Consider the following 23,752-nt stretch of genomic DNA (forward strand, 5'->3'; position numbering starts at 1 on the left):
ATAACTTCAATTGTTTAAAGCGCTTTCGTGGCAGCGTCTGGATTTGCTAGCGCAATTAACCTTAATTGTTAATAGATAAATAAATAATCAAAAACATTAGATAATTCAATAAGAAATAGCCTAATATCGGCTACATTTTCTACAGTTATCACAGATGCTCGGACGCCAGTCTCATCGTGAAGACTGCGTGATGTTCAGTTCAAAGAGGAATCACTAACTCGTCATGTCAGTGTAATGTCATCTGAGTAGCAGGACGGGCGGGGAGGGATAAACCCTAATGACACTTAACTACAGCGCGATCAGCTCTTCAATTGTCTGTCCGGACATCAGAGAGAGATCTGAGCTGTTGGGCAAAACATGGAAAACTTTAGAAAATTGAAGGGGATGTGTACAATGAGGCGGGACGTCATCAGAGAGTTTTTGGCGGAATTGCTGGGGACATTCGTATTAATAGTAAGTTTTAGTATTTTGTTTGTCAGGACACATGCACTTATTAGCTATTTATTTGATAGCAATACAAGTTCATTTGAAACTTTAGCAACAAGTTATTTAGCAACACAATTTAATTGTGGTAAAAGCATTACAATTTGATGAACAGTCACAGTCTCAGATTTACGTTTTCAAAATCAGTTTCACATTGATTGAATGTTGTGTAGGCTATATGATAAAGCAGTCTCTTTTTATAAATCAAATCTTTATCAAATGAATGCTATTGAGGTTGACATTCATTCATTTGGAAAAAGACGCACTTTATACCCTATGTGTGACCACAGACAGCATCAGTGTGGTATTACATGCCCGTGACAGAAGTAAGCTGCCTGGAAATCTGTGATAACCTATTTTTGCTACTTATAGTTTAGTGTTAATTTATATCTCATTTGATATAAATGGGTTTCAAACTTTGATTAATTTATGACCTCTATCAATTATTATAAAAGTACCGCAAGTATGCATTTAGTTGCTATATTGATGTCTTTCTAGTCTTGCCTATTTCAAAACAATCTTCCAATTAAACTGTTTCAGGTCCACATTCCAATGACCGGTGCTAAGCACCCTCAAATCAACGTTACAGCACCCTCAGTTGCAGACCAGGGCATTTATATCCTGAACGTTTTTTTATTAGTTCTCTGGGACCTAACGAGCCCCCAAAAGCTTTAAATATGCCCAGGGTTGCCAGATAATAGGTCCCCTCAATTAGAGATTTCTACTTACATTTATGCATTTGGCAGACGCGTTTATCCAAAGCGACTTATAGTGCACTTATTACAGGGACAATCCCCCCAGAGCAACCTGGAGTTAAGTGCCTTGCTCAAGGGCCCAAGAGTGGCATCTTGGTGGTGCTGGGGCTTGAACCCCCAACCTTCTGGTCAGTAACCCTGAGCCTCAACCACTGAGCCATTGAACAACTTGGAAATATTCTGCCTAATGTCATGCTTAACTTGTGCAATCTGGCAATCATGCATGAGTGCGCGCCCTCTCTCCTCTCCGACAAAATCTTCGGGAACTGTCGGTAGTGCGATATTCTGCTCAAGCAGATGTGTGATACAGACACTCCCTGTCCATTCATGAGTCTTCATGTGATGTTTAGTGCAAGTAAGTCTGTGAGCAAACCTTTTCAGTGATGAAATTTATTGAAATTCAAATAGATCTTCGTATCATTCGCGGAGGGGTAAACCCGACCCCTGATGTAGAGTGTTAAATTTAATAATAAATTATCAAATGCATTGAAGTATAGCTATATGGTATTCAGTTTTTCTAACATCTGATAGAAAAGTATCATTTGGTGAGAAAAACTTCATGCAACTGCAGAATAGTCCCATAAATCATGTAGTATATACACTTTAAACACTGTATACACAAATTGTCCATCATGCATTAGAATGAGAGCACAACTCTATTTCTGGGCTTAAAAGATGCAAGAACTGTGCAGAACCTTTTATCTTCTATCCTCCATCTTCTAGTTAAAGGCTGATGAGGCCCCTGTACCAAAATAAATGCACACCCCTATTCAGTGGAATAGGCTATGTCAGTCTGTATACTGGCAAAGCAGATTTCCTTGAATCCCAGCGAACACACACAATTCCGGCATCAAAAATGGTAAACGTATGATTTTGCAAATCAATATGTACTAATCGGAGGCGCAGCATTTTGCAGTCATTTTCAAAAACAGATCATGCGCAGAAAAAAAACGAAGCAAGTTTCTACATTAAAAAATAATTTCTTTACATTGATTTAGTAGAATTTAAACAATTTAAAAGCACCCTCTGTGATTTTGATCTGGAATCGGGCCTGGGGATAGTTATTGCTCACTGACACTATACACTGCAGACAGGTCCAGTTTTGCTATTTCAACCCGATCTGACTCTTACAAAAATTACTTTCATTGGTGCAACCCAATGCAGTCAGGTTTGATAAGAAAAAGTAATATTAAATAAATTATTTGGGGCCTGTGTAGATCAGTGAGTATTGACGCTGACTACCACCCCTGGAGTCACGAGTTCAAATCCAGGGTGTGCTGAGTGACTCCAGCCAGGTCTTCTAAGCAACCAAATTGGCCTGGTTGCAAGGGAGGGTAGAGTCACATGGGGTAACCTCCTCGTGGTTGTGATTAGGGGTTCTTGCTCTCAATGGGGCACGTGGTAAGTTTTGCATGGATCGCGGAGAATAGCATGAGCCTCCCGTGCTGTGAGTCTCTGTGGTGTCATGCACAATGAGCCACGTGATGAGATGCACGGATTGACGTCTCAGAAGTGGAGGCAACTGAGACATAACCGTGCCGCCACGAGGACCTATTAAGTAGTGGGAATTGGGCATTCCAAATTGGGAGAAAAGGGGATAAAATAAATAAAATATTTAACTTGAATTAAAACAAAAAAAAAACATTTTTCATTTTACAACTTGATACATTTTTAGTTTAACTGGCCAAACGTTTTTTTCAGTGTATTCTGTTAATTACAGTATGTGAAAATAATTTTTTTTTTGCTTTAGGGTGCCACCCTGTCCATAATGGGCTGTGCTTTTCTAACAAGCTGCTCTGCTAATTAGTTTAAGTGCTCTAGATGGAACAAAAGTGCTTTTCTTATCTGCATGACAGCAGAAGTAGCATCTCGCACTAATTGTCTTCCTAACTGTCTGGCCATTCCCTGGTTGCAGCTTTTCGGTTGTGGTTCAGTGGCCCAGTCTGTCCTCAGCAGAGGGAAGCATGGAGAAGATCTCACCATCCACTTTGGCTTTACTCTAGGAGTGATGCTGGCTGTGTACATGGCTGGAGGCGTGTCAGGTAACTGCTCACACTCAGGGAAGTTAAGAACACACATTAAGCTGTTATAAATTTAGATCATAAGTTTATCAACCAATGAAACACCAACAAATATGTATTTTAGCGGTCTTCCTAGATAAGCAGTCTTCCAAGATCTGGAACATTAAACTATGACTCAAAAATGTATATTAATTTGATTAAGAGGCATTAGTCGACAGCCAAAAAAAAAAATAATAAAAGTATAACTTCATGTCAAACGTTATATATAGCAGCTATCCATTGGGGCTGTTTTTAGTAGCAGTGGCAAATTCTCAGGGCCAGTAAAGCGTTTTCTGTTGGCCTAACATGCCTAATAAATAAATGTTTTTTCACCCTGTCATTCTCATTCATCTTTTTTCCTATGTATTTTTAATCGATTTCCACAATTAATGAATCTAAAAAAGAATAGGGAAAAATGAAAAAATGTATCCAATTAGAATTTATTCCTCGATGCTTACCAGCGAAGCAGGACTCCTGTTTCACATCATATGCCAAAGCCGAGCTCGTTTGCCGAAGCAGCGCTTGAGTTTGAGCTCCAACCCATTAGGCCTTCATAATTTCCACTGAATCCCTCAACAGTGCAATTGAATGGGCATCTAAAATCAGATTGATTTATTGTTCTTGGTGGGTGTGATCTTTTAGGTAAGTCCCAGTCAAGGCCTTTTCTAGCTGGCCTTGAGTGATGCAGTCACGCTTTAAGTGATGTACATTCGTTATCAACATCGAGAAAGAGATACTTATGGATTTATAAACCCTAGACGTTCTGCATGACCGCTTGAATGCTTAATTTATTAAACAGGAAAGGAGGGCTGATTTTCACTTTAATTAAATTGGTAAGGGCTTTTTGCATTATTATAGCAACATCAGGAGTGTAAATTAGGATGTCTTGAGCATTCAGTGAAATGTATTGCAAGCAACATTTAAATTGCAAAAATGATCAGATAGGTTTTTTCCTGTATTATAGACCTCCTTGGTACTGTAGATTTATATGGAAAAATATGATTTTTGAAAGTCCCTTCGAGAGAAGGATCTAACTCTTTATTTTTTATATATATTTCACAAAACAATCATGCTGCAGTTAAGATTAGGCTACCTTGAGCATTCAGTGTCATGTCAAGTGTTGGCTTTCGCTCATGAATGAGATTTTAAAATGTCAATTGGTATAATTAGTTGGCTGCGACATCATGTAGGCTATGATGTCCGTAAGGTGTCTTAGGGCCCAAACATACTTCACGCAAGTATGCAAACGCAGACACGAGCACTTCGCCAATCAATGGCCAACGTGTGGTCCTGTTGTACGTACACTGCGTGTGCTCTTGCGTTGATCTGGCGGTTACAAACCTTGGACCACAAGGGGGCAAAATACTTTTTAGACACCACGAAACCGGATGTAGATGTTGACAGTTGAGGAGTGTGCTTTTGTATTTACTGAAAAGATATGAGAAATATGTTTGTATAAACTAACTTGTTCGACAAGTCTCCCTTCAAATTACTGCTCCGCCATAACAGTTGTTGTTTGAAAAAATAAAAGCCACTATAGTGCCTTGCAGCAATGCTGAGAATACAGCGTGTACTTGCGTTAGGTTATGATTTGCGCTCTAACATATTTCACAAAGCAACGACGCATGAAATCGAGCTTGCGTAGCAAGATGTGTCTGCGTTTACATACTTGCATAGAGTTGATCTGGGCCTTTAATCATTGTGAAACAGTGTTTTCTTAATGCCTTGAAACACACTGAAGGCCTAGACTTAAAATGCACTGCAATATAGAGACCTGAATCTCTAGAAAGGGAGAAAGAGGCGAGATAAAGGGAGAGAGTATGTGGTGGATTTGGTTCTGTGCATAATGGACCTCTACTTTCTATCCATTGATTTTGATTGTATTGATGATCCTTTGTGTCCAACTCTGGCATTTATAAAAATCACAATAAGTACACTGTAGGAGTGGTGGAGGAAATTAGTAAATTACATGCTTTTAAACACTGAATGAGGCATGTTTCTAATAGAGGAGTGTGTTTGGATTGATATACCATATTGGACACGTACGATTGTACTGAATGTACATGTACTGGACGATTAGTTGAGGAGAGCCTTTTAATATAATAATGCACCAACCGATTTCTTCTAATTTCGTATAATCTCCTGTAGAGCCCTTTCAACTGCAGCAGTGAACCCTGATTAAAGCTGAAATGTGGCATTACTGTGCCACTCTAGCATCACCAAACAGAATTACAAAAATAAACATTGTTTATTCTAGATTCACTGATACACCCATTAGTTGTATCTACTAACAGATAGTTCTGCCCCAAACTCATGCTATTGGTTGAGCTAACATTGTTGTTTTGGGCTGGCCAGGCCATTCAAAACAAAAAGAGCAATACTGAATGTACCATAGAGTCACCGTGTTTACAGATCTCGGGGAAATCAACCTACGAATGGTTTACTTATATTTGTCTTAGCATAGTAAGTTGGTATAAGAGAAATTATTTTAAATGAAAAAAATTATATAAAATAAAAAATACAAGCATCAGCTTTAAATATATATTTAGAATGTAAAATGATTAACAAACAGAAACAACATCAAAAATAGTACAATTGAGATGCACAGGTCTCTTTAACTACTTTCTTGCTGCGGACAAATTTTTACTGAATTTATCTGAGCTAGCGCATTTTATTGCAAGTAACATGTAAACATAAAAAAATCCCTTTAACATTTTAGGGCCGTTTATACAATTTATGAAAACTGAGGTGAAAAAGATCTGCTAAATCCCTCTCAAAACACCAACCCATATTTAAAATAATAATAATGTCCATTTGTTCTTTTTACCTAAGAATACATTTAAATATTATTTAATTTTTGGGAAAAAAAATAAAAATTTCCTTTCAGAGAAGGGAAAAGTAGTCCTTCAAATATTGTGAATTTGCACACAAGTGCAGGAGCCAGATATTTGTGCAGATAATCACAGGCAAATGAAGAACAAAATGAGTTGATGCAGTTTGTGATTGAGAGGGCTGATTCACAGTTGAATAGAAACAAATATGATCAAGATGTTTGCAGGTTCAGTTTTACGTTATCACGTTGTTATACAACTTTACGTGCATGTGCAAATGAGCTGACACAATTTCTGTACCAACTGTGGGGATAATTTTGAACATTTGTATCTGACCACACACGACACAACTAAACAATTTAAATACAAATGAACAAGATACATTTACATTTATGCATTTGGCAGACGCTTTTATCCAAAGCAACTTACAGAGCCCTTATTACTGGGACAATCCCCCTGGAGCAACCTGGAGTTAAGTGCCTTGCTCAAGGACACAATGGCGGTGGTGCTCGAACTAGCATACTTCTGATTATCAGATTACCAGTTATGTGCTTAGACCACTACACCACCACCACTCCAGATACAATCAAATGCTTACCTAAGCGGTGCGATCCATGTTTAGCAAAGCAGTGTGACTTATCTATGACGAGAAAAGTTAAAACGCGCGCCACAGTCCAGGCAACCGATGACAGCTGTTGCACGTGCCATTCAGCATTGTTAAACTCACTGCTGATTGCTGTTCTGGCACCTATGAATGCTGAGTTTTGCACGGAGAGCGGTTTGGTATCAGACTGCGAGGACATTTTTTTTCCAAAATCAGTTGGAGGGCCAGATAAAGATGCTTGGAAGGCCACCAGTTGACTAGCCCTGATGTATAACGTCAAAGAGAAGACAGAGTGCCAAAACATTATTTGCAATAATTGACTACACACTGATCCATTTAGAGTAACCTATCTGCTCTCTGGTGTATAGACTCAAGATTATCCAATTTTTCTAGAAAACAGAGCTCGTGTCTTATCTTCACATATCACACATTCATATAATTATAGAGGGGAGAGACATGAGTAATTGAATTAGAACAAAAGTGGACCTGAAGCTAATGACGCCTCATCACCAATGCCATAATGTTTAGTTGAGCTCCTCTCTTCATCTGACTACTCTCTGCACTTGTATGTGCACAATGCTGTTTTCGTGGTAAGATTTTCTGAGATGCAACCACCCATCTCTTCCAGTTTTGGAGAGATAACGAAAATTCAGAATTGCATGCTATCATACTTCTCGTGTTATTTCTGCTGCATCTGTTGACTGCAGAATGCAGTGGTGGTGGCGTAGTGGCTAAAGCACAGGGCTGTTAATCAGAAGGTCACAGGTTCTAACCCCACGGCCACCACCATTGTGTCCTTGAGCAAGACACTTAACTCCCGGTTGCTCCGGGGGGATTGTCCCTGTAATAATCGTACTGTAAGTTGCTTTGGATAAAAGCGTCTGCCAAATGCATAAATGTAAATGCAGAAATAGTAAGAGTTGTATTGTAGTATGAATTTCTGAATCTGAGTCTGGTAAGGTATAAAGGGGCTTGTATATGTTGGCACGGTGGTATATGTTGCGGGCAATGTGCACAGGTGAACTTTGAATGGTGAGAGATGTTGTGGCAGTCTCTCTTGGGCCCCCACCAGTAGCTGGACACCAAAGATATCCCTTTACGGGCTTGATTGACAAGACTAAATTGACAAAATTCTCCCAAATTTTAGTTTTGAACACCATTTACAGTTTAAGACACAAGTATAGACACAAGTTGTAAGCAAAATACAGGTTAACATGATTTTAGTGTGATACAATCTCTTACTAACCTTATATATGTAAAGTTATACACAATATTACAACTTCAACAAAACTCTGTAATCCTAGTATTGGATATGACTGTGCATAGGTTAGTAAGAAATTATGTCACACTAAAATCATGTTAACATGTATAATGTTTACATCTTGTGGCTATATTGTTGAAATAATATTTATTTTGGTGTTTATGAACTGGCCCTTTCAATTTCATTGTTAGTGCCTTTTTTAATTGTGCCAAAAAATGCTGTTGATTGAGTTGAAATTGTATTGAATGTGGAATCTTTCTTTTAAAGAGGCCTTCACTAAAACGTGCAACTGAATTGGCTGCGGTGATGAGTCTTGAGCATAAGAAGACCTTGTTTCACTATATTATAAGGGAAGGTTATTACTATATTATTGAGAATAGAGCATATACTCTATGTGAAAGCCAGGTTTCTGCAGTTCAAAAGTAGTCAGAATAGTGCATTTATGCATGAATAAGTTGGTTAGCATTATAGCATTAAAGCCGGTGCTGAGTGTTAGGTGGTGTGAAAGACATTTCTGCAGGCCTGAGCGCTCGTATGTCAAAGCAGTGTTACTCCTAAACCCTGCGGTGATCTCAGAAGATTTAGCCAGATTATATCAGACCCAATTCCAATTGACTTCCTCATCTGGTTTTTGTGGACTGTGTTTGTGAAGAGAAGTCTGGATTACACAGAGGGAGAAAGACTGTATGGGTGGATGGATGAGCATTAATGGTCGACACTGCCAGTACAAAACAATGGCATGACTTCTGAAATGAGGAGGCAAAGTCCCAACTCTGAGTTTGTGTTTTTTGTCAAATGTAAATTCATGTTCAGTTCCATTTGGTTAAAGGCATTTGAAACACCACTGATGTTTAAAGTAGGTTTTCCGTTGTTTTTCCACATGCCGGTACATCTCACGGAGGGTAGAATGCTTAGCCTTTCAAATTATATTTAGCGAATTATATTGCTTCTAGGGTCAAGGCTATGGATCTCTGAAGGAAAACAAGAAAGAGTCAGTAAAATATTTTTTGAGCTAGAATATTTTCTACTTTAATTGTGGTTAGCTGAGGAGGGATTTGGGATGAAGTTCGCTTACAGATGCAGCCTTGTGCAGGAAATGGATCCGGAGTAGGAGAGATTAGAATGATACAAAGGAGGGGTAAAAAGTGAAGAGGGGAATAGGTCTGGAGCAGGGTTCTCCACTGGAGGCAGCCTCACGTGGGTATCCGCTGTAGTGGCCCATGGATAGGAAGGGGTAGAGGGATCAATGTTCGCAGAGAGAATAGGTTGCATGGGAAAAAACTATGGCGTCTGGAACGTATGTGAGGCAATGTCAGGATACATGCTTGCATGGCATTGTGAAATGAACGGGCTGAATCCTCAGGTGCGGGATCACATGGCATTCAATGGGAGAGCATATGATTCATGTGAGAATGTTTATACTGAATTTACTGAGCTCACTTGAAGCTGCGAGCGGCTGGATCCGCAGGTGTGGCTTGCATGGTGTACAATGGTAGTATGAATGGGATGATTCTTCGAGTGCAGTGTTTAACAGGAAGAAAAAGGTTACACTCCAAAGAAACAAAAAACTCACTCTGGTGTACAAATGGGTTGAGCGTGTCATTCGACATGAAGAAATATGGTAGGCTATGTTCGAATTAAATTGATTGGTGCGAAGAGTCAGGCTTATGGTGAGCTGTTTAGGGAAGATCTGAAAAGGCCAGATTGTTATCAGTTGCTAGGTGAGTGATGGTTCGTTTTGTATGAGTGGCATAATATGGGTTACAGAGCAATGGAGGCTGAGATGCATCTGAAAGACATGCTGTGATTGTGGCACGTGACCAGTAGTGGTGCTTGTGTGCTTTTTGCAGTGTAGTAGGGGTTTATTGCATGGCTAGAAAGACGCTGCTGTTGTGGCACCTGGACAGCACATTTGTGCTGCTTAGGGATATATTGAACCATTAGAAAATATGGTAACATGGAAAACAATGCATCTGCAGATACCTGGATGTAATTGTTTGCTAGGTTAAATGTCAGGAATGTGTGAAATGATGTTAGGAAACATGCTTGTGTGAGCATACGAACAACATCAATTAAAGTTAGTCATGAAATGAGAATGCACCTGAAACTGAGTGTCCAGATGAATACCATGGTCTGATGTTTATTAACTTAAGCGTATAGTTTGGAGCTTTGTAGCTTTGCTTTCCAATGTAATGCGCATCATTTCATGACTCGGTATAAATGGCACGGGGTGACTTGTCTCGATTGATGAGGATGAAACAAATGGTTTATATTGATGACTTGTAATAATTCTACAGAAACTGAAAAATTGGAGTATAATGCAAGGTGGAGGAGGGGAAGTCATGTTATAGTGTAGGGATGAGTGGAAGTTTGAGAGGCAAGGCAAATTTTTGGAATGATAATGAATGAGTTGGGGCACGGCGCATGATCTGCCTCTTGTGGAGCTGAATTTGGCTCATGTCTGTTCAGACAGAGGCTGTGTAAAACTGCGGTATGCTGTGTAATGTTCAGAGCGAATGCTGCGTGGCAGCGAGTTCACATTAAAATATATGTGTTGGTTTGAAAAGAAGTTGTAATTAGAGTATCGTTGATTGAAAGGAATTCCCTGTTGCATGATTGCCCCTGTGTTGCAAATGGGATAAATTGCACTCCAGATGGCATTTTGAGGGCAGAACGATCATGAATGGATTGCACCCTAAATGGGCTGCGCAGCGAGCTACTGAGGCTGACGGGAGAACCTAATTGAAACGCTGGGGAGCATTGGAATGATGATAAATCAACTTTGTTCCCCTCATGTTCGAATGGAGCTGGGATAGAATTCGAGAGGCATGAGCCAGGGCAGCGCCCGTTCACGGAGGCGGCTCACACGATGGACCGCTCCGGGTGAAAAGTTTAGATAATAGAACATATGAGCAGTCGTAGAGCTGTTTTGCAAGTACATGGTGCCAGTGCAGCTGCTTTGCAGAAGCAGTTTCATGGAGCCGGCCGCTCCGGTTTGGAAATTCTGTATATAAGAGAACATATGAGAAAGTGGTTATGTCCGAGTTGTTAAGTCTGCATTAGTCTATTATGAACCATTCAGACATATTTGTGCAAACATGATAGGAGGTTATGGTTGCATTGACAGGGTGAACATTGTCGCATTGATTATTTTGCCTTTTTAGTCATTTTGAGGAGGCACTGTCTCCTTTGCCTCATCGTAGATAAAGCCCCTGCTACATAATACACAGAGAAAGCATATAAACATGAGTGTTAGATGAATAAATAATCTGTACAAAAAACAACAAAAACACACACAAGTGGAACCTTAGCAAGAGAACCAGCTTCCTGTCATAAAAAGTCTACCACTCAAATAGGTTTGGACATAGTACCCTTTTTAAATCAATGAGGCATCCAGGCTAAGTTCAGATAGCGGAGTCAATTCAGTTTCTCAATTGCTGTCACATACACATCTCTTTGCAGGAGGACACGTGAATCCAGCTGTTTCTCTGGCTATGGTTGTCCTGGGGAAACTCCCAATAAAAAAATTCCCTGTCTATGTGGCAGCCCAATTTTTAGGTGCCTTTGCTGGGTCTTGTGCAGTCTACTGTTTGTATTATGGTAAGTTTTCTGGGCACTTCTATGTTATATCTTCCAAGAACTCTTTTATACCAGAGGCAGTCTCCTAAAGTACTAATGCCTTTGCAGAGGTGGGTAGAGTAGCCAAAAACTGTACTGTTCAATTACTTGACAAAAATAATTACTCAAGTAAAAGTAATAATGTTAATAATTGCTTGAGTAAGAGTAAAAAAGTATCCAATTAAAAGAATACTCAAGTAGCACATAACTAGTTACTTGTTGTGTTACATAACAGACGTTTACTCCCCAATATTTCATTACATAATACACATTTAACAAGTATTAAAGAGTAATAATAATAATAATATTTAATAACAATAATAATTATTATTATTATTGTAAATTCCTTCATAATTCACACCCATGTTTTCCAAACCTGTATGACTTTCATTCTTCAATGCAACACAATTAAGATGTCAGACAGAATTTTAACCTTATAGTCACTATTTAATTTCACTGCATGTTTTTTCCTTCATATTTTAAAAGAAAATGGTGACTGACACTGTCAGTCTCTAACATTCTGTCTAACATCTTTTGGGTTCCACAAAATACAGAAATTCACTCAAGGGAATGAGTCCATGATATGGGGAAAGTACTTTCCTCAGTGACCTCATTGAAATCCTTGAACAACAATGGCAATCTTCTGATTGGCAATGATGTTTGAGCCCGCCCCTTTAGGTGCGCATCAGACATATAAGCAGGTGCTCAAGCATCATTACTTCAGATTTTCTGACAGACAGACAGTGGGCATTACTCTTTCCTCAAATCACTGAAGTAGTTGTTCGGTCAGATTTTGCATTGTCACGTTCCCTTTATCTCAGGGAACTGAGGTTACCAGAGACGTTACCTTTCGATTCAGTTCACTTCTACATTGCTATGGGGAACAGAAACCCGTCAAGCCACACAATGTGACGTCATACCCCCAGTGGTAAAACACTTAAATACGGACATGTTGAAAGAGTCACAGGCCTGCAGGTCAATGACTTGTACATATGCCTTAAGTGTATATATACACAGTATAATGAATAACCCCACATGGGTAATATCATATGGGGGCTAATATAGTCTGGGAATCTTTATAGATCACACAATGTGATTTTACCCTGTTTGGAAAGTAGATTTTATTTTATAGGGAGTACTTGAGAGATTTCAGAGGGGGTGTTGTAAGCACAGCTTACATATTGGTGACTGTATTAATTATAACTGGTAGCCTGTTATACCCGTTGGATATATAAAAAGTGCTCTAAACAGAGAGGACTTACGAAGAGATAGATACCACATGTAAAACCTCACAAACGTATTTTGCAAAGACCAGCCTGCTGCCAGACATTTGTCTTGTCAGGACACACCATTTGTCCATGTCCATGAAGTTTTCTTTTTGCATTACAAAAACTATAGCTTATTTGAAAATTAGAGAGTACAAGAAATACATTTTTTAATAATATATAAGTGTACTTCAATGACCTTTAAAAAAAGTGCTGTCTGAAAGTTCGCTTCATTGGCCATCCCAGGAGCCAACCCCAAATCTTCACTATGACTGGCCAGCTCCAATGTCGGAGGTGGGCATTCAATACCACCAAACAGAACCAAGTTGGTTTAAAATGGAGCGGGAACTGAAGCAGTGTCAAGAAATGGCAGGTAATTAGGAGGACAGCGATATCGAGGGAGTGAACAACCAGATGATGCTGGTGCAGCTGATCCGTCGGCTACCAAAAGGAACGGCAGAGTGGGTCTAGTGCAACCGCCCGGCATCACTGGAGGAGGCCGTCCAACTGGTGGAGGACAATTTTTCAGCATACCAGAGGGTGGATGTGCGATGCTTTGGCAGGGGAGGCTGAGCCGGGACCGTCTTTGTCAGCTCCACGTCAGGGTGACGTGAGGGCCCTCCCGCCCTTAGAGGATTTTCCGAAAGGAATTTCTCTCTAGAGCAGTTGAGAGACGAAACAGTTTGTGTGCGGCATACCGAGAATGTCAGATGGTGAATCCACCAGCCACCCCAAGAGCGCCATTGCACCCCCTTCCATTAATCAAGGTCCATTTGAAAGAATTGGCATGGACCTCGTCGGGCCATTAGAACGGACGACACATGGACATCGCTTTGTATTAGTTCTGGTGGACTATGCAATGCGAAATCCAGAAGAAGTGCCTCTGCTCAACATCTCAGCATGCAGTGTTGTTGATGCACTCTTCAAAATAATCTCCTGAGTGGGGATTCCGAAAGAAATCCTCACTGATCATGGCACGACATTTATGTAATGGACACTCCACGAACTCTACGAATTATTGGGGATCAAATCGATTCACACCAGTGTTTACCAGCCGCAGATAGATGGGTTGGTGGAGCGATTTAATAAAACCCTGAAAAATATGATTTGTAAGTTCATACACAAAGATGCTAGAAATTGGGATAGATGGCTCGAGCCTTTGTTGTTTGCAGTGCGAGAGGTCCAGCAAGCCTCCACAGGGTTTTCCCCATTCGAGCTGCTGTATGGGCGGCACCCACGCGGCATGCTCAACATCATATGGGAAACTTGGGAGGAGGGACCTTCAACCAGTAAAAGTGAAATTCAGTACATTCTTGATCTTAGAACAAAACTCCACACCCTGGTTCAACTAACACAGGAGAAGCTCAGGAACGTCAGGGCCGACTGTAATGGGGCACTCGGCTGTGGGAAGTTGCACCAGGAGATAAAGTGCTCGTATTAATCCCCACATTGAGTTCTAAACTACTCGCCGAGTGGCAAGGTCCATTTGAGGTCACACGATGAGTGGGAGATCTTAAGTATGAGGTGAAACGAACCGATAGAGGGGGCACATGTCAAGTATACCATCTCAACCTCCTGAAATTGTGTAGGGAGGTGGTCCCTGTGACTTTGGCTATGGTAGTTCCAGTGAGGGAAGAGCTCAGAATGTAGGTGAAAACAAAACCCAATCATATCGCCCCGGTCACTTGTAGAGACCATCTCTCACCGTATCAAGTCACAGAGGTTGCCATGTTACAAAAATAATTAGCAAATGTGTTTTCTCATCTGCCGGTCTTGACAAACCTCATCCAGCACCACATCGAGACTGAGCTGGAGGAAGTGGTACCAACTGCCCGAACACAAAAAAAAAAAACTTCTGGAAGCATTGGATGCAATACTTGATATGGGGGTAATAGAGGAATCCCACAGCGATTGGTCCAGTCCAGTTGTTCTAGTCTCTAAGAGCAATAGTTTATAGGAATTATAGGAAAAGTCAACACAGAGTCTAAATTCAATGCCTTCCCAATGCCACGTGTTGATGAGTTGCTCGATCGGTTGGGCACCGCTCGCTTTTATTCAACACTGGATTTGACAAAGGGTTATTGGCAGATCCCCTTAACGCCAATATCCCGTGAAAAAAAATTGCCTTCTCCACACTATTTGGGTTACACCAATATGTGACACTTCCGTTTGGTTTGTTTGGATCCCCTGCTACGTTTCAATGAATGGACCGAATCCTCAGACCGCACTCAATTGGACAGGTGGTGGTATGGTATCTGGGGTTCCACTTGGGCCAAGGACAGGTGTGTCCCCAAAATAATAAAACTGCGGTATTTGCGACCTGCCCAAGACCAAAGACCAAAAAGGGGGCAAGACATTTCCTGGGGCTGGCTGGCTATTATAGAAGGTTTGTGCCTAAGTATTCGGATGTTACCAGCGCGCTGACTGATCTCACTAAAAAGGGAGCTCCAGACCCGGAGCTCCCTTTTGGGCCACTTTTACATTCACCCAATTTCTTTCTCCCTTTCATTTTACAGACAGACACTTCAGACAGTGGGCTGGGGCAGTGCTCTTGCAGGTGGCGGAGGGGGAGGAGCGCCCGGTGCTGTACATTAGTTTCAAGCTCTCGCTGAGGGAGACTAAGAACAGCACCATTGAGAAGGAGTGTCTTGCCATCAAGTGGGTGGTCCTTACTGTCCTCTACTACCTGCTGATGCAGGCCTTTACCCTCTATTCAGATCACGCCCCACACCAATGGCTCCACCGCATGATAACAACACGAGGATCACCCGGTGGTATCTGGCTCTTCAGCTATTTAAGTTTGAGGTGATCCACTCCGGGAGCGCAGCTGGCTGTCACGGACTTCCTTTCCAGAATGGGGGATAGACAGACTGTAGTCAGGCAGTGGGTATATGTTTCAGTGGGGGCGTGGTCGAGTGTTCGTTCAGAGAGAGAGAAAGTGTTAAGGGTGCATACACCTGAGCCCGATAATGACTAACATCAGTTTATAATTGCAGTAACCACTGGGGAGAGTGATAGAGAGCAACCACAACCACGCCAGAGACCAAGAGAGAGAGAGCTACCAGACAGAAAGGGGGTGGATTTGTATCTTGCTGGAGTGCCATGTTGTTTGCAACAGAAAACCTGTTCACCAAGAGAGTCTTCGATGGCGAGGTGGAGAAAACTTCACCAGAACACACAGGGAAGCAGTAAGCATTCTTGCAGCAGGCGCTAGGAGTACAGGTGACGAGTCGTCCTGTTAGCATCTCGCAGAGAATAGGCATTTGCTGGATTGTGTATCTCGACCGTGAAGCAGTAGAGGGTTACCTAGATAAAGTCGAGTTCTCCTAGTCTTAAAGGAAGAAAATCTGAAGTAATGATACACCTGATGAGAACCTAAAGGGGCGGGGCTCAAATGTAATTGCCAATCAGAAGATTGGTGTTATTGTACAAGGGTATCATTTAGGTCCTCAAGGAAAGTACATTTCCCATAGCAATGTTGAAGTGAACTGAATTGATCATGCTTTATTAATAGCTACATCTGCTATTTTACAGTTTTTTAAAGTCCTGTATGGACTCTTATTTCAGTAGTTATAGTATTTTCAGTGTAGAAATAGTTATTCTGTACAGATCATTAGTTCTGTACAGTAACAGTAAACTGCACCTTATCAATTTGGAAGTGTCTTAGGCTTATTTAAGTTCATTTCAGAGTTTGTTCTCTGTTGTCCATGAGAAAACGCACCCCATCTGTCAAATGCAAACTTGTTGTGCATTGTGCATGCGCAGAGATGCACTCCAGTATTCACGCATAGGCATGATAGGCAGAGCAAAATGTATTTACACTTGTTGCGGATGTTTACATGGATTTATACAGTAGGCACTGATATATTTCAGCACAGATATAAAAATGTATACTTAAGATTTAGAGACTGAGGTCAAGAGCTCATAGTTACAAAATCACCCTGAGAATGACCATCACCACACGTTATCACAATCGACAAAACTCACTGCAATGAGTTCTCTTAAGTTGTAGCTGCTATGATAATCTTGAAATATCAGCTTGGTGTAAAATGAAGGCATTGAGCGATGAAAGAAAGTGTTTGTTTTGAGCGCTTGTTTTGAGCGCAGTCTGTATTGAACTCGACTCGAGTGACAGAGTGCAGTCGTAAAAGTCCCATTCAAAAATCTCTCAATAAATGATGCATTTATTAAAACTTATTTAATTAAAACAAATAATGTAATGAAAGGATTGTTGTTCATTTTAATTAAGTATAAGTATTTTTTATTTGAAATTTACTTGAGTAAGAGTACAAATTACTCACTATTAAACCTACTCTTAAAAGTGCATTTTCTCCAAAAATTTACTCAAGTAAAAGTAAATGTAGCATGTTACAACCCACCTCTGTGCTTTTGAGAAAATAAAGATAAGTGATAGCTGCTTAAGTGGGTTAAATTCTGATTCCCCTCTGTAATACTGACCTCACTTTTACTTACTGACTTTAATTAGTCTCTCTCTCTCTCTCTCTCTCTCTCTCACTCTCACTCTCTCACTCTCACTCTCTCACTCTCTCACACACACAAACACACGCACACGCACACACGCGCACACACACACACACGAGTTGAAGTACAAACCCTGACCTCACTGCAATCAAGTTAATGTTTTCAAGGTTTATTGCATAATATATACAACCACAAAAAAAGAGTCTCTTGTCCATAGGTGCCTTTGCTAATTTTGCTGATGGAGCTCTGATTGTAACTGGTGCAAATGCCACAGCAGGTATCTTTGCCTCATATCCACGAGATGATCTTTCATTGCTTAATGGATTCATTGATCAGGTGAGGGAAGCCCAGTCCTTCATTAATCTAAATATGGGATTACCATATGATCAGATGATCTCAACGGTGATTTACATTTTAAATGAAATAGTGCTCCACTGTTAAAACTCTTTTAAAACTTAAGGCCTACAATGTCTCCATCCTGAAAGTGTGAGCACATGTTTATAGCCCTGAGACTAGTGTTCCTCTAAGGGCTTTGACACATTGAAAGCTGTTGTTTTTCATTTGTTTTTCTATGTAAACATGCTTGACAAATGTCTTTAAGACACTATCAAGTTAAAGAACTTTAAAGGGATAGTTCACCAAAAAATTATAATTCTCTTATCATTCAATCACCCTTTGCCAACTCACACAAACAAAGATATTTTAATTGAGATTTGATGTGAATAAATCTGTACAATCCAAGTCAAACATTCAAGCTTCAATAAGGACATAAATGTAGCATAAAGGTAATCCATACGACTCTAGTGGTTTAATCTATGTCTTCTGATGAAATATGATTTTGGGTTTTGGGTGAGAACAGACCAAAATATAAGTCCTGTTTTACTATAAATATATATATACATCTACAGTCTCCTGGGTGCTCGATTACACTTCCTTGCGCTTGACACACATGCAGAGGCAATGTACTTGTGCTCTGTGCATGAGGTAGCACGAGGAAGTGTACATACATACAAAGAGAGAATGTTGTGCTTGTGCTAATCATTAGTCTCTATTTACACAGGTGATTGGCACTGGGGCCCTGGTCCTCTGCATATTAGCCATAGTAGATAAGAAAAATATTGGGGCACCTAAAGGAATGGAGCCTCTGCTTGTTGGCCTGAGCATTCTGGCTATTGGAGTTTCCATGGCGCTGAACTGTGGCTATCCCATCAACCCTGCCAGAGACTTGGGACCAAGGCTCTTCACAGCTATTGCCGGATGGGGAAAAGATGTGTTCAGGTACAAGTACAGTGTTTAGGTTCTACCTGCTTTAATGCAAATCTAAAAGTTTTATGATTCAAAATGCTGAACTCATTAAGCCCTAAAGCACTCGTTTTTTTGTTACAGAAAGAGAAAAGTACAATTGTCTTGTTAAAGTTGTCAGAACTGTGACCTAGTGGTTAGTGCATGTGCCTTGACACACTGAGCTGTAGCAGAAACAGTTTAGCCCAAGACGGAGCGCTTGTATTAAAATGAATGAGAGAAGCTGTACTTTTTATGCTTTACAGAGTAAATAGCTGTTCACAAGATGGCTGCTGAGAGGACTGACTTGCCATAAGACGGACTTTGCCTGCAGCGCTCATGTAGACAACGTGACTTCAAATCTGGCTTGTCATTTTCTGTTCCCCCATCATTTCGGTCTTTTCTATCTGATCACTTATCAAAAAAGTGCAAAAATAAAATGCAGGATAAGTGTCAACAGACATACTGAACAAAAAGTTTTGACATTTCCATGATGATCCCCAATGATGATTCCTAGCTGATCTCTAACTGTACTCTAAATGTATTAAAAATATATATATATATTCATGAGATATTAGCTGGGTTTTCATCCACATATTTTTTTGTGAATTGTGGGATATTGCATAAAATATGTGAATACAATTACGAAATGCACATAAAAAACTCAAGGTGGATAATTTTTTATTCAATAAGCAGGCGTAAACTAGAAACGCACAAACTAAGGTGGAAACACATTTACTTTTTCTTTAGAATTTAATTAGTAATATACTGTAGATGCACATAAAAAAGTCACATGGCTTTGCTTCAACAAGCCATGTGAATACATAATTAGTTTAGAGAATATCATCAATATCATCACCTAGCATGTCAAAAGTTGCTCTGGTTGTTCTGAAATTCCAATGTCATCAAAATGATTGGCAACTATTACCTCCCAGAACTTACTGACAAGCTTTCACTCCCAGACATAAGATATCTGCTGCTAAGTGCTAGCAAACATTGCGTTTTTCATAGCATTTGGTCTGCGGGTTCTAAAATGCAATTTCCCCAGAAGTGACGTTTTTGTCTCTTAAACACATGGGATGCTTTATTCACAAATTATTTTTACGATATTTTGATTTTTAGCATAAATTACATTCGGAACTTGGATAAAAAATATGACTAGTATAGGGAGTTACCCTGCTTCTTCCTTATGCTGTGACAAGGAGGTTTGTCTTTGGGTGTGTGCAACATCACAGCAGAGCTGAGCTGGAAGTGTTAGTTTGTCCCTGAGAAAGTAAGCCAGCATGTGAGTAACAAAGGCATGCCCACCCATCAATGTACATTCTGAACCTCCAAATAAACTTAAAGTGCAAAGGCCTATCACCATTCTTTTGACAGAACAAATTAATTTTTCAATGCACTTTTGTATCTCCTGCATATCAGAGCAATTTTAAAAATGTACGTGAGCTAGCCCGAATTCTCCACACATTAATATTGAGAAAGGCATAGCTGTTGGCACAAGATGAAAAACAGTTATCATCTAGAAGAACTCTGCTTTTAGCTTCTCTGGATCATGATCATCTAGGTCACTGTCAGAGAAATTCTCTTGTTGGTCTTTAACAGCTAGATGAGTCAGAGTTTGTGTGCAATTTAACACTGAACAACAAGAGTGATGAAGAAGTTAATAATAGACCTTCCTAATGTTCACAATACTGGGAATATAAAACATAATGGAATACTGTGGAATACTGTGTCTATAGATCATGAGCAAAATCACAAATTTCAGCTGTAGAAGCTCTCAAAAACACTGATGCCTTTGATTCATTCATGCATACAGGATGCTGCATGTCCCTAGTCACGTGTAAACTCTCTTGAATGCGAACACAATCTGACATACGCCAGGTTTAAATAACTAATCATATGTGATACATTACATAATTCCATGTTATATAATCGCTTGGAAGTAAGATAAAATGACCACAAATTCTCAGTATCAACATTAAATTGCAAAGGACATGACTACTTATTAGAATAATAGACTACTACTATTGTGCCTAATTATACAATAACAGACATTTACAAGTATATATTCTGGAAAAACATTGAAAAAGCAAAGAGATGAGTGCAATAAAGGGCTGTTATACTTTGTAGTCTTGTCTGCTTAGATGGAGAAGAATGTCTGTTTTGGGTCTGTTCACTTCTGGGGTGACATGTTTTGTTACACCAGCATTGTTCTATAGCCTTTAAAAGATATTATATCCTGTACCACCACATCAACATCTACAGAGTCAGATGTTTTATATATAAAGCCAACTATAAAATGATTTATCCCTCTACAGTTAAATTACATCCAAAAAGATCTAATGCTATATCAGTGGCCTAGTGCAAGGGGACGTGGTCATCTGTCTGCTTGTTTCTCCAACTTGAAGACAGATTGAGGGCTACCTGAGGTCAAACAGCTCTGATGTCATAACTGCAGCGAACAATCATGCACATTATAAATAAAATGTTATGCTACAGTATGTTCACAGAGAATCATTCAATTACAAAAAGTTCACCAAAGGATTCAAATGCAGATTCAAAAACACGTGTATGTATACAGTTGACTTCATCAGCCTGTTTACAGAGTAGAATTGATGACAGAGACATTTGTATTCTTAGTAGCCTATAAAAAGGATCAACAGATTAGGGATTGAGGGAGGGAAATAGTGATGCAGACAGGGAGCCATTGAGTGACAGACTAAGAACAGATTACAATGAATGCAAAGTTAACCCTGAATGTGTAGCAAGACTAGACACTAAGCCAGTGTTTCCACTGCCCACAGTCTATCTACAGAACACCCCGGTTACTTCCATAACCTCTGTTCCCTGATGGAGAAAACGAGACATTGTGTCGATGGTGACACTATGGATCACTCTTGGGAGCCCGAGACACCTTCTGATCTTTGATAAAAGGCCAGTAGGAATTGGCAAGTTGTATTTGCATGCCACTCCCCTGCACATACGGGTATAAAGTATCTGGCGTGTGAACAGGTCTTGTGCTGAGGAGCCGAGAGAGAACGTCCTGGCCATTTCAGCGGGTAGTCCAGCGATGTGGCAGGAGGGACACAATGTCTTGTTCCCTCCATCAGGTAACGGAGGTTACGGAAGTAACCAGCAATTCCCATTGGCCTTTTATCAAAGATCAGAAGGTAACTCAGAGCTCGAGCCATGCTGCTTTCACAAGCACCTCATGCTAAAGCCCCTCTTTTACAGACAGCAAGCCAAATTTGTATACCCTCAACAATCCGTTAAGCATCTCCACTTCCAGTGCTTTTTAACAGATTAGTGTGGATGTGGTCTTAGCATGGTATTCTGTCAGCATAGGCAGAAGAATGCTTGTTTAAGTCATAAAAAAATGTTGGTTCTGAAATTTTTCTTTAAAATGGAACCGATTCTGAATGAGAAACAGTTCTTGGTTCCCAACCCTATATGAGAACAAAATGAAGGTGAGAAAACGATAACAGAATTTTCGATTTTGTGTGAACTATCCCTTTAAAGGTGTGCAGTCCAAATTAACCAGTGAGAGTGTGTGCTCTGTTCTAACCTGTGATTGTGTCCTCAGTGCTGGACATGGATGGTGGTGGATTCCAGTTGTCGGGCCAATGGTGGGAGGTGTGGTCGGAGCGGCAATCTACTTCCTGATGATTGAGCTGCACCACCCTGAGCCAGAGAAGAACCCAGAGGATGACAACAGTGTCAAAGATAAATACGAACTGAACACTGTAAACTAAAAAGAGAGGGAAAGTATGGTATCTTTTCCTTCACCGTAGACCTCAAACAAGAAGCGCTGTTATTGCTGATCATGTTTTACTTGTCTGTCCTCTACAATCTCTTTTACTCTGTCATTGAGAGTAGTACACTTTGCAATGTCTGTGCTTTACTAGTCCTTTTCTTTTTGTAACTATTTAGTATTCGAATGAAACCATGGAGAGTCCCTGTAAAGCAGTTCAATGGAAAGGAGGAGGGGAGAACCGGCTTGACAATATAAATAATAGTTTAATGAAAAACTTAAACCAAAAGACACAAACACACACATGAAAACATTAATTAAACGTTCTCTCTCTGTTGCACCACCGTCCACAGTCGGCGATTATCCCTCTCGGAGGATTGATTAGCCCGATTAGGGGCTGGGAGTATAAAATCACGACCTGGCCCTGCCCTCCGCCCTGTCACATTCCTCCCTCATTCTCTCAGGCCCAGGGAGCCCCTGGCATGACGTACACCCCCCATCTTTCCCTGGGGGAGGGCGTGCCTTATGTCTACCGGCAGGTCATCCCCACCTTCCTGAATCTGGGAGGGGACAGGGGGAGGGAAACAATAATGAAAAATAGGGGGGTACTCCCTTTAACAGTGCAGTACCCCCCAACAAAAAAAAAAAACTGTAAAATGTAAAAGAGAGGGAAAAGTCCAATGCAGTGCAGCAGTGGGAGAGAGAGAGAGAGAGAGAGAATACATAAAAAACATTCTTTCTCTGTCGCACCACTGTCCGCAGTTGGCCTTTATCCCTCTCGGAGGCTTGATTAGCCTGTGTGCAAAATCACAACCTGGCCCCGCCCTACGCCTTGTCACAGTCCCATTTGCCAATTATATTTATTTTTAAACTGATATTGAGCAGCTATGAAATATGGCTAAGGTTAATTATCCCTTATTTTAGCTTTTTTCAGTTTCATAACAGGGGCAAATCACTTAGAAAAATGGAGAACAATCAAAGTAGAAGGACAGCACATGAAGAATGTTCATAGATAAAAGAGCAATAGTGTAGAAATCCCATATTCATTAGAAATGGTAATTTGAGAAATTGACCTTTTGTGTGATGCAGTTTGTTTTTTTGTATCTTATGGAAAATATCCACTGCTTTCTTAGACCATCAGTATTTTACATTGACAAGTGTTACACAACAGCCAGAAAAGGATTAGGTGCTAATAAATCCACCAAAATATTACCTCTGGATTTTGTATAGAGATAATCTTGAGCTTAGACTGGTTTCTCAAACTAGCTGATTTTCGTTAACTGACTATGCAGGTTATGTAGTGAGAGTTGAAGGACAGGACTAGGATAGTAAGTACATAGTAAGATGTATATTCTCTTTCT

At 40.3% G+C, this 23,752-nt stretch overlaps 1 protein-coding gene across 1 annotated transcript; it reads left to right on the forward strand.

Moving 5' to 3' along the window:
- Positions 1–319: 319 nt before the first annotated feature.
- LOC127644659 (aquaporin-9-like) lies at positions 320–22,883 on the forward strand. The gene is made up of 6 exons (XM_052127966.1): positions 320–453; positions 3,154–3,280; positions 11,457–11,594; positions 17,577–17,695; positions 18,420–18,637; positions 22,224–22,883. Exons 1-6 carry the CDS (start codon positions 358–360, stop codon positions 22,390–22,392), a joined length of 867 nt encoding a protein of 288 aa, XP_051983926.1. The 5' UTR covers positions 320–357; the 3' UTR covers positions 22,393–22,883.
- Positions 22,884–23,752: the final 869 nt, after the last annotated feature.

The sequence above is a fragment of the Xyrauchen texanus genome, chromosome 1 (assembly GCF_025860055.1).
Source record: "Xyrauchen texanus isolate HMW12.3.18 chromosome 1, RBS_HiC_50CHRs, whole genome shotgun sequence".
Classification (NCBI taxonomy): domain Eukaryota; kingdom Metazoa; phylum Chordata; class Actinopteri; order Cypriniformes; family Catostomidae; genus Xyrauchen; species Xyrauchen texanus.

Bases quoted from the DNA above. Each gene is read 5' to 3' on its own strand.
- LOC127644659 (XM_052127966.1), top strand. From the start codon at position 358: ATGGAAAACTTTAGAAAATTGAAGGGGATGTGTACAATGAGGCGGGAC. The intron at 454-3,153 runs GTAAGTTTTAGT...CCCTGGTTGCAG, and splicing joins TGGGGACATTCGTATTAATA to CTTTTCGGTTGTGGTTCAGT. The intron at 11,595-17,576 runs GTAAGTTTTCTG...TCTTGTCCATAG, and splicing joins AGTCTACTGTTTGTATTATG to GTGCCTTTGCTAATTTTGCT.